At 37.8% G+C, this 12360-nt stretch overlaps 1 protein-coding gene across 1 annotated transcript in view; it reads left to right on the top strand.

The window, feature by feature from the left end:
- LOC149145064 (endoribonuclease Dicer homolog 4-like) overlaps window positions 1-12360 on the top strand; it is a 303060-nt gene that overhangs the window by 227207 nt on the left and 63493 nt on the right. Inside the window, 2 exon segments of the mRNA XM_089448258.1 lie at window positions 2826-3031; window positions 3353-3562. Of these exon segments, the coding sequence (XP_089304384.1) occupies window positions 2826-3031; window positions 3353-3562 (416 nt within the window).

Raw genomic sequence — 12360 nt, forward strand, 5'->3', positions numbered from 1 at the left:
CAATAATAATGTTAATTCAAGAAAATTTTCGGAAAAAATCACATAGAGAGTGTTAGGTCGAAGCGTTTCGAACCAGCCAGTGTGGTTCATCTTCAGGACAAGATGAAGAGACATATCTCGGAGGATAAGAAGGTAGGTCAACCTAACTGTTAGAGGAAAACAACTACATTGCACGGGGGAGGGAAATAATATTATGAACCAACCAAACGGCTATATACTCTAAGTTGCTTAAATAATTAATAAATAATAATTATTTAATATATTAGTTAACTTATTCATTCTTTATTTATTAATGTATTTATTTATTTTATTATCTGATTAGGAAAAATGAGTAAAATAAACTAAAATGAAAATATATAAACAACTAACTAAATAAAATGTAAAATAAATAAATAATAAAAAGGATAAACAAATAAAAATCACAAGTGAGGGAGTTCTTAAAATAAAAAATATAAATAATTTAATGAAATAGAATAAAATGAAATTAAAAAGTAATAATAATAATAATAATAAATGGGGATAAATAAACAATAATACAATGAAAATTATTTAAAAATATAAAAAAGAGGGTGTTCTAAAAATACAAAATAATATATATATATATATATATATATATATATATATATATATATATGGTTAATAGTAATAAATGAAATTGATCAAAATTACTTAAAAACAATAAAAATAAATAAAAAGGGGGAATATTCTGTAAAAAAAAAAGAACAAGAAAAAGGAAGGGAGAAAGACTAAGAGGAGAGGGCGGGAATCCAACAGCTACTAATTTTCCAGCCATCATCCCTATTAATGTTATTAGAGGACCGCTCAATTTCAATGGCTTCCCTAAACTTGCGGTGATGAAATTGAGAAATTCTTGCGACGACCTTGGCCTCCTCAATGCATATGTGATGCTTGGTCTTCACTGCATGTTCCGCTAAAGCCGAGGATTTGGTCCTCCCATGTTTGATATCAGCAGCATGTTCTTTAATCCTTTGGTTAATAGACCGACCCGTTTCTTCGATGTATGAGGTCCCACATGAACATGGGATGACATAAACACCTTTCAAATCCATAGGGTTCACCTGGTCTTTAACCGACTTTAGGGAGCTTCTAATGGTGTTGAGGGGTCTAAAGGTTGAGGGAACATTATGTTTCTTTAGGATTCTCGCAATCTTGTCTGTCGTCCCTTGGATGAAGGGGAGGTGAACTCCTGAATGTCGATCAAATGTGTCAGTCTTAACCTTAGGACCCTTACCAACTTTGAGGAAAGCTTTAACACCTTGCTGCCTACTATAACCATTCTGGACAAAAACATTAAGGAGATGGGATTTTTCTTTAGAAAGGTGGTCTTTATCAGAAATCCTTAAAGGCCAGGTGGCTAACGTGCTGAGAACACCTTTCTTCTGAGCAGGAAAATGATGGGAACTTGCATGAAGATACTGCTCATATATAAAGTGATTTTTATATAGTTGTTTATCATTTTTATTATTTATTTATTTTACATTTTATTTAGTTAGTTATTTATATATTTTCATTTTAGTTTATTTTACTCATTTTTCCTAATCAGATAATAAAATAAATAAATACATTAATAAATAAAGAATGAATAAGTTAACTAATATATTAAATAATTATTATTTATTAATTATTTAAGCAACTTAGAGTATATAGCCGTTTGGTTGGTTCATAATATTATTTCCCTCCCTGGTCAAATGTAGTCGTTTTCCTCTAACCGTTAGGTTGACCTACCTTCTTATTTAACCTTCCTCTGAGATCTGTCTCTTCATCTTGTCCCGAAAATGAACCACATTGGCTGGTTCGAAACGCGTCGACCTAATACTCTGTATGTGATTTTTTCCGAAATTTTTCATGAATTAACAAGTTATGGATCACAGAGGCTTGAATTCAAACAACAATAATAATGATTAATGATTAATTAAATAATAATTAGTAATGAAGAGGCATGTCTCTAAGGACATTACCGTTTGTGAAGAGGTAACTGCCTAGGTATATAAGTAGCCCCTCACCCTCATTGTAATCATCTCACTTGTATTCAGATATTCTTATATACAATACTTGCCCCACAATGAATGTCTTTGTCTTCGAAGTATTCTAAAAATTATTGCTGAGTCTCCAACAAAATATGCCCAAGAAAGCAGGATGCTCCCATCAAATAAGGAAGAAGATGAGTCAAAGGTGCAATGTCTTGTCTCCAAAATCTTCCAAGTGGATAGATCAATGACCCACTGCTCAAACTAGGCAATGAAAACCTCCTATATATCCTCCAATGTAGATGTGTAGCTCGTCAAAGTCAAATGTCTTAACAAGCAATGAGAAGAAGCTCCCAAGAGTGGACAGCTCACCTAAAATTAGCTCTAGAAGTCATATATGTAGTCTTCAATGTGTAACCTCCTCCTCGAATCATTAAAATCACCTCCCAAAAGGCTAGGAGGGTCAACAAGGTCCACATGTGACAAGTAGATGCAACCTCTAAAGTGGACGACTCTGCCAAAGGTGATATGTGCCTCAAATTTTAGTGATGTGGCTGAATTCTAAATGAACTACGATGTTGCAGAGTTAATGCATTTTAGGTAATGTAGTTCAAGTCTTGGTGTATGTACATGGTCAATGCATTTTCAAGGATAAATCACATCGTCATGCTGTGTTTTATATTAGTTATTTTGTAGCATTTTCTTGCTTTCTTAATTCCTTTGTTGTCTTGGGCTTAAGTTCAATATTCCTGCATAATGTCTATTCATTCTTTGCAACATGTAAGTTTACTTGTGAATTTATCTTATTCTGATATTTTCATTGTCATAATGTTCCAGGAGATGGGGCAAAGGAGGAGAAATTTGTAGAGCTACCTGCAGAGCTTTGTTATATCAAGCTGACAGGATTTTCGAGCCCACTTGCAAGTGCAGTTTCTTTATTACCATCTATGATGCATCGGTTAGAGAACTTGCTGGTTGCAATTGAACTGAAAGAATTATTGACAGCTTCTTTTCCAGAGGGTTCTCAGATCACTGCTAGCAGGGTAAGTACATTATAATATATCAGATTATGATTGCACTCCACATTAAGATAGATGAAGGGAATATGATGAGTAGCTATCTGTACAATAATCTGTATATCTGTAGTGTCAGTTGGCAACTCCTTTTTCTTCATTCTCTCCTAAAAGATAACATCTTACATTTATATAAATTTTATGAAGGGATAGTGTAAAAGTGGTGGAAACAGACAGAATATCATGGATTTTGCATTAAGAGAATTCTACATACCAGTTAGTTTGAAAGCCCTTTGCACGATGGGAGAAATCTGTTTTTTTTCAATGTTGTCTTTTTAATTGTTTGAGCAGGTTCTAGAAGCAATAACTACAGAAAGATGCATGGAAGGGTTTTCTCTTGAAAGACTCGAAGTGCTTGGAGATGCTTTCCTCAAATATGCAGTCAGTCGGCGCCTTTTTCTTGTGTTTGACAAATTGGATGAGGGACAGCTAACCAAAAAGAGGTCTAATTCTATAAAGAACTCAAATTTGTACAAAAGGGCCAAAGGAAAGGGTTTTCCGGTATTTTTAAACTTCTTACCATTTTTTAACTTATTATATGTTGTTTTTATAGATGTGAATTTCAAGTTGAAAGAATGGAAGTCATTAGTATCCTTAAGCATTTTGTATGCTACTCATAAGAGATATTACTGTGGATTGTGATAGTTTTTGTAATTCATGAAGTCACTATTGCAGCTTAAATCACCATCTTCTACGTATTGTTGCAGGTACTTATTGTGTGTCATAAAGCATATGTCTTTGTTTTGTTGAAATTTAGCAGTGGACATGTGCTTCTTCACAGGCTAGGTGTTAAGCATGCAGGAGTCGTCCAAAGTCTCACTTAGAAAACTTGCTTAATCTATTAAGTTGTTTTTATAATTTACCTAACTCAAACTTAGGAAAAATGCATTAATTAAGTTAATTATTTAATGTTGGCTATTGAGTTAGGAAAATCTAAAGAAATGTAATTTAATTACATTAGTGACTTAGATTTACTTTTAACCATTGATCTCAAGTGAGGTGAGAGCTAATCTCAACCATCAATCTCACTTAGAAAACTTGCTTAATCTATTAAGTTGTTTTTATGATTTACCTAACTCTAACTTAGGAAAAATGCATTAATTAAGTTAATTATTTAATGTTGGCTATTGAGTTAGGAAAATCTAAAGAAATGTAATTTAATTACATTAGTGACTTAGATTTACTTTTAACCATTGATCTCAAGTGAGGTGAGATCTAATCTCAACCATCAATCGCTTTGGAGATTAGGGTTAGGGATTAACTCAATGAAGAATTATAACAAAGAGTCTAAGAAGAGAAGACACAGATTTGAGAAGAGCATTTTCTCAGTGTGAGATCTCCATAAAAGATGAAAAAGAAATTTCATCTAGATTTCAAGGCCAAGCGAGGAAAATATCAAGAGAGATTTCAGCAGCATGAGATCATTCCCAGCAGGATCATAGAACAAGCTTAGTAAATCAACAGGGATCATCTGCATGTGTGAGGCCATATTCAACTAGAGATCTCACACATGCCACATGGAGGGTTTGTACAACTAGTACAAGTGCTTTGGTGCATAGAAGTTTGGAACAACCACACGATTGAAGGCAGGTTGTATGATAAAGCAATAGTAGGTCGCTGGGGTGTTTGAGAGGAGAACTAGAGGGCCTTATAGCTGGTACAACTACCCAGAAAATCTCTGTAATTGTTGTAGCTTGTGTTTTTTGGTGGTCATTTTCCCAGTTAGGGAGCCTTCACTGTGTTGAGTAATAAAAGTGAACTTCAGTTGGAGGGTTAATTTCTGTGTGAGAATTATTTCCTGTGTTTGCTTCCGCTATAAATTTTTGAGTTAAAATTCCAGTGTGTTTTAATTAAGTGTAGATTTAAATTTACTAGGAATAATAAACTAGATCCAGAATAAGAAGTTGAACATAGCGTTACTCCTCATTTTAGCAGGGGTAGCTATATAAAGTTTTCACTTTCACACGCATTTTGTGAACATAACAGTTTGGTTGCATTTTGGTCTATTGATTGTGTTACCCACCACTAGTGGGTGACCTCATAAGAGATTTTTTCTCCTCGATTTGTCTTCAACTGACATTCCGCAGCCCCTGATAACGACTGGTGTAGCTGATATATTGTGGTAGTTGATCTCCACTCCTTGAGCCAGTCATATGTCCCCTCACCTATCTGTCTAGAGCGTATGTTTGAAGGTGGGCCATCCAATCCTAAGATATCTCTTTCATTGTGCAATAGGGTGCTTATGCTTGTTTTTCCTTGGGCACACTTGGGTATGGATTATTGGGTGACTTGGTAGGAGGAAGGTTTTGACTGTAATCTTGTTCCCGAACCTTAAATGGGGGGTTAATCCTCAACCCTAGTCCCATGGGATCTCCCCTATTGGTTTATGGCTTCAGGATGGACACTAATTGGGAAACATCGATTTTGGTAGCGCGGCCTTGTTTTCCTGTTTCATATTTTTCACTCGCCTCCGCACATTACATGCCCTATTTCATCATCTTCCCTCTCTAGGTCTACATGGCCACTTGGTCCACAAGGCTCTGGTACTTCCCCTCCCTTTGTCCACATGTCTGTCGGTCCTGGAACATTGCCTCGAAGGTTGATGCAACCACAAAAAAGATAAAAGCATATCATGGCAATATACAAAAGAAAATAATATCACAAAATGCGAAGTATGGCTGGGACACTATATTAGCACGTGGGCAAAAACCAAACATGAGCTCTACCCCTTCATTATGGCCATCACCTTAGTTTCTAGGGTCCCATGAGTGCCCCCTGCATCATTAAGGAACCCATGCATGTCCCAACCCTTGGTGGGCGATGAATTGCCCCACCTTAACTCGGTAATTATTGCTTATATCATACACCACATGCTCTCATCCCCTAGAGCCCCGAGTAGTATAATACAATGTTCCACCAAGACTTCGGTGCAGGGAGACGCACAAGGGGGGACGTGTGGGAGTACCATCAAATTTTAGGGAAATTTCGGTGGTGCAGGGAGACGTCGAGGTATATAATTTAATATATATATAATTCAAGTTCATATTCATTGTTCACTGTTCAATAATGAAAGCATAAATATTAAATAGACAATTGAATCATTGATCCATCCTCATCATTCATATGACATACTCATTATTGAATTATTCATACATGCCATGAAATTCGATAAAAAAATTTAAAAATCAATAATGAAATATTCAAATACATTGATCCATATCATTCATCATTCTACAATCTACATTGATTTAAAAATTAAATTCATCATTCATCATTCTAGAATCTAAATAAAAAGCAAAACATACTTTTACAGTTTATTATATACTATATACTAGATACTGAAGTTTGAACACTAAATTTATATAACTCAAAGTTTCAAGCTCAAAAATAGCTAAGAGTGAAGAGTCAAGTCATCAATATCTAGTGTCACAACTCAAAAGTTAAAACTGAAAAGTAAAAATGGATAATGAGCACTGAAAATAAAATGATAAATCAACATCAAGGACTCAATCTCAATGATTGGTCCTCTACATCCATCTGCTGCATGAAGTCATCAGGACCATCAATGGGAATGTCAGTGTTTGAGTCAGAGTCACTCTCTTGAGTAACCAACGAAACTCCAACCAAACCATGTTGCAGCTCATCTGGTCCATCCTCATCATCTATCTGTGCACTATCCTTTGGATCCACATCCCATCGTTTTGCTGGTCCCTTCCGATACTCTAGTGTCTTCCTATGTGCAAGATGTAGAGAACTGTGCATTGCAACTAGGCTCTCTGCTCTCCTAGAGGAAAGTCTGTTCCTCTTGATAGAGTGGATGAAGCTATATGTGGACCAATTCCTCTCTGCCTCAGAGGAACTAGCAATCTGAGACAATAAGCGAATAGCAAGTTGTTGGATCTCTGCAACATCATCCCCATGCATGGTCCACCAACCAATGGGGTCAGTCTGGCCTAAATCATTGCGATCTTCCCTTGCATCATGCTTGTTGAAGGGACCACTGAGACTTGCAAATTGCATCCACTGTCTCCTAATTGTTCTCCCTTCTTCTGAACTATACATCTTTGTAATGGCAACTCGAAATCCCTTTTTGACCTCTAGATCTTCAATGGGAAGAATTCTACCAGTCCTTGCCACATACCATTTTGGGTTGAGTGCATATGCTACTATGTGCAAAGGTGTATTCATTCGATCCCACCTACGCTTTATAATGGGTTGAATTTGGGTCGTATAGAACTTTAAGGAAGGATCTTTCTCATGAATGGCCACCCTTACTTGATCCAACATACTATCAAAAGTCTCATATATTTCTCCAAGAGTAGGAGAATCTGTGTCAATGTAGCGAATGACCTCAACTACAAGACGTAAAAGTGACACCAAATAACCACAATTTGTCCACCAATCATTATCCAATATTTGAATCTTGACTCTCTTTCCTTCCTTTGTCTTGGATTCTGCCCATCTGTTCGAATCTGGAGTCACAACCATCGCCTGCAATGTTGACTGCACCTCCAACATCCTCTCTAATAAAAGAAAATAACTAGCATATCTGGTATCAATAGGCTTGAGGAATTCCTTCCTCACATTAGACTTGTACATGGCTAAAGAGGTATGGTGATTGCAAATAAACATCTGCACATTTCTTGCAGCTGTCACCAAGTTAGATACCCACTCAATTTTGCCAATGTCTTTCAATGCATTATTGAGTGCATGCACACAACAAGGGGTATAGAAAATATGCCTGTATTTACTTTGAATCTTTAATCCTGCTGATATACACACTGCTGCTGCATCTGTCACAACCTGTACAACATTTGTAGATCTAAGCTCCTCTATAGCATCACGAAGAAGCTCAACCTGGAAAGTTGCATCTTTGCACTTTCCAGAACAATCAATAGCTCTAAGAAAAAAGGGCCCCTCTCGGCAAGTAACTATGATGTTGATAAGTGGACGCTTGGCAATGTCTGTCCACCCATCCATAATGATAGAAAAACCTTCCCTCACCCATGTCTGCCTCAGATTTTCCTTTTGCACATTAATATTGGCCACTTGCCTTTCTAATATCACTGTCCTCAACTTATGTTCACTTGGGGGCACATATGAGGGTCCTACTATTGCAATTGCCTTGACCATCTCCTTGTAGTAAGGAGAATGACTAACATGGAAAGGAATGCCATTGGCAAAAAGAAATTTTCCAATGGCATCATTTGTATCATCACGGTTCAACTTACCATACATCCCTGTAAGAGTTGGTCCCACTGCACAAGAACGAGAACCCTTAGTTCCAACAGGCATATTTTTCATTTGTTTTAATTTTCTTTTGGAGCTTGTGGCTTCATCAATATTTTGGTGAGCTTGGGCCATGACATTTTTACTTGAGAAGGTGCCCTTTGCATCTGCTGCCATTTGCATCCTCAAGAGCTCTGATTTTTGCAACAAGGTTAATTTTGTACATATATGAACCCCTTTGCCACCTACACCCAAAATATGCATCTTAATACGACTATAACTCTCAACCCAAGAATGACCACAAACATTGCATTTCCAATGGTGTGTCCCACTTCTTTGTTTTCTTGGTTTTGGTTGAGTTGAAGAGTCAGCCATTTTGGTAACATATAACAAAAGAGGTTTTCTTGGATTAAATGTCCCATTTGCATATTCTGCCAATGACTTTGACGGGGTTGCAGTTGCATTGAGAGAAACACTAGCTGCATTGCTGTCATGGGTTTCATTCATTGTTGATGGGATTTCAGATCCAAGAGGACTTTCTGTTTGAAGGTCATAATCACTATCACTATCAGTGGCACTGTGGCTGTTCATGTTGTTGTAATCAGTGATTTTACACTTGCAGCTTGTTGTGTTTTAATTTATTTTGCAATTTATTTTGTTTTTCTGCTTTGTAGGAAGGGTTTTAAAAATAAATAAAATTCTCATCTTGTAAATTAAAATTTACAATGCAAATCTTCTAGAATTAAATTTAAATTATTAAAATTTAAAAACTGAAACATTAGTAAACACAAAAATAAATAAATTAAATTACAGTGAACAATTCACTGTGTTTTCATTAAATTTAAAAATTATTAAAATTTAAAAAATTTAAAACATTATGATTAAACATTATAGAATATAATTAAAAAAAATTAAAAACAAAAGCTAAAAATTACAGTACTGTTCGCTGTTCACTGTTCAACATTTTTTTAAACTAAATTTAAAAACTACACTACTGTTCACTGTTCAACAAAAAAAATAATTTTTAAAAAACAATTTAAGTTTACTTGGAGGTCGACAACAGCCTCCAGGAGAGCAAGAGCAAGAATGAGGAGGTCGACGACACAATCGCAGGTCGACGACAAAATCTCAGTGAGGAGGTTGACAGGCCACAATGTCACGACACAGGTCACGTTGACGATGATGGTAGTGTGGCACAAGTTGGAGGACGACGACACATGTTGACGCAAAGGAGCAGGTCGACGATGGCAAAGGATCAAGTCGACAGCAGTGGGCACAGGTCGACGACACACGTGCAAAGTAGCGAGGTCGAGTTGCGGATTGGAGAAAGTGTTGCAGGGGTCGAGGCTGGAGCAAGTGGCGTCAACTCTCGACAAGTCTCAGCGGTGGCAGGAGGATGGCTCGGCGACGACTTCAGCGTATTCAGCAAGTCGAGAAATGAAAGTTGAAATGAGGAATGAATGTTTTGATTAAGTTTTAAGTTTCATTTTCTTCAACCTAGCTTTTACTTATTTAATATTTTTTTGTTTTATTTGTTTTTAATTTTAAATTTTTTTAATTGTTTTGATTTTTGATTTTTTAATTTGGGTCTTATTAGACAAATTTAAGGGGGGATGCCCAAAAGCACCTCTTTTGAAGGGGGATGCTGAGATGCACCCTTTTTAGGGAGGAGTCTAGATTGCCACAGTTGGGAAACGCACCCCCTTGCGTCTCCCTGAGACTCCCCAAAAAGGGTGCGTGGGGAAACAAACCCCCAGTAGACCTCTCATCCTGGCTGGGAGGGGTGCGTGCATCCAACCCTAGGGGACGCGTTCTCGTGGAGCATTGGTATAATAATAGAAAAATCAAGAAATGGCAAAAGGAAAATGAAGAAGGGTGGAAAACAAAGGTCGGGGTAACTCATGTACCATGATTGCTCCCTCCTACATCTATTCACCCAAATGTGTGGACATCCCTCATCATTACCACCCTTGAACCCATGGCATTTGCCACTGAGACCCCTGTTTCCCAATCCACTTCATCATCATCCACATGACACCTATCACTTGAAGGATGTACCTTGGGCATGTCTTTCCCTTTAGGGGAGCGAAACACCTAATAGGGTTGTTTATTAGCCATTTCTACCTAGGGAGGTAACACTATTACATGCTCAAAGCCCCAAATTTGGAAGAGAAGCCCATTATGAAGTCTCTTTTGTGCCCTTGACTAACAAGCTTGGTTCACTTAGATGCACTAATGAATTATTATACCTGAAGGCGAGGAGACACATTGGATCTTATATGTAATTGGTAGGTGGTTTTATCATGAGCTGGGCAACTTAACTGGGGTTCAAGCCCACTTAAGGATCATATTGAAACTTGTAGGGGATGCCTTGAGATCCATGGGACTCCATCATGTGATAGAGCATTATCTCATCTCATGGGCACCCGCAACACTTGCAACAATTTTTTCATTGCCCCACACTATTCGTGAGATGATGCACTTGGACCAGCATTGCCCTAACCGGCTCAGCAGTGTACACGGTTTGACAGCTTATCCAAGACCCAAAGGAGGATTGTTTCACCCTCGAGACATGGGAGGGCAAGCACCATCATTAATGGCCTCATTTGGAGTAGTCTTTATGCTTATTTTTCATTAGGAGACCCATGAGACCAGTGTTTGTGTCCGAGAGCCACTTGGGAGCACCACATGATGACTTACATGGACATCAAGGGGCCATCCCCTTATGCATCATTTATGGAGTCCTCTCTCTCATTTTGGCACTTTGAGGACTTAACGTGGCCTTCCAACGACCTCATTTCATGATGACGTCATCATTTTGGCCTACTATTGGATGGCTTATTCAAAATTTTTGGAGATACTTGGTGGGCTTGTCACCAAGATTTTCAATTCACACATTATTTTATAATTGTTGGGGCTTACTAGGCTAAATCTAATTAGGAGAGACACATGTAAATAGAACTAGCTCTCATTGTGAAAGAGCATCATGATCACTTGGATCTTTTCTCTTGTAGAAGAATTTCACACTTTTTCTCTTGGATGCTACTCGGAGATTCTTTGATGCATTTCGATATCTTTGGAAGCTAAATTTTCGATCTCTCTCGGCGCTACATCTTTTTCTATGGTTGGATATGTCCATCTCTTGTCATCTTGTAAGTACTGTTACCCACCACTGGTGGGTGACACCCATAGGAGAAATTTTCTCCCAGATGGTCCTCAACAGGTAGCCAACAACCCCTCATAGCTACCAGATAGCGCAATGTGCCACCATCTCCTCCACTTGTGCAAGCCATTTGATTCGTCACCCATCTTTTATGTCCATATGTTTGAAGGTGGGCCTTCCAACCCCGAATGTATGCCTTTTCATTATGTAGTTGGGTATCTTTGCTTACTTATCATGGAAACTCTTGGACATCGATTAGTGGGGGAATTTGACAGAAAGAATGGGCTTGGTTTGTACTCTTGTTCCCTTGTCCAATTTGGTGGTTAACCTTGTATCCTAGTCTTGTGGGATCTCTTTCAAGGGCTACTCGCTTTAGGGGTGCCACTACATGGGAAATCCTAGCTTTGGTTGCATGGCCTCATTTCCCTTTATAATCCCTTTTCACATATTTCCCATCGGAGTCCACATTTGTTCATTGGGTCCACAAGGAGTTAGCCTCCTCCTCCCCTTGTCACACTTTGGGTTAGGCTTAGAACAATACCCCAACGGTTGATGCAGCTGGAAAGAAAGTTAAAAGCATAATTTGGCCATTCTCATCAGGAAATGTACCATAAAATGCAAAAGATGGTCAGGACATACAAATTTAGCACGTGGGAAAAAGCCATCATGAGCTCTACTCATATCATCATAGCCATCACCCTAGTTCCTAGGGCCCCTTATATGAGCCCCCTACATCACTAAGGAACCCTTGATTGTCCCAACCATTGGTGTACAATGAACTGCCCAACCCTAAAGGGGTATTCACTGCTATATCTTGCACTTCATGCTCTCATCCCCTAGAGCCCTGAGCAGTTACAAAATAAAATTCAATAAAAGACAAAAGGCATATGAAGGGTGGAAAAACAAA

This window comes from Pinus tabuliformis, chromosome X, assembly GCF_031772625.1.
Source record: "Pinus tabuliformis cultivar Carrire ecotype Pingquan chromosome X, CPIR1, whole genome shotgun sequence".
Taxonomy (NCBI): Eukaryota; Viridiplantae; Streptophyta; class Pinopsida; order Pinales; family Pinaceae; genus Pinus; species Pinus tabuliformis.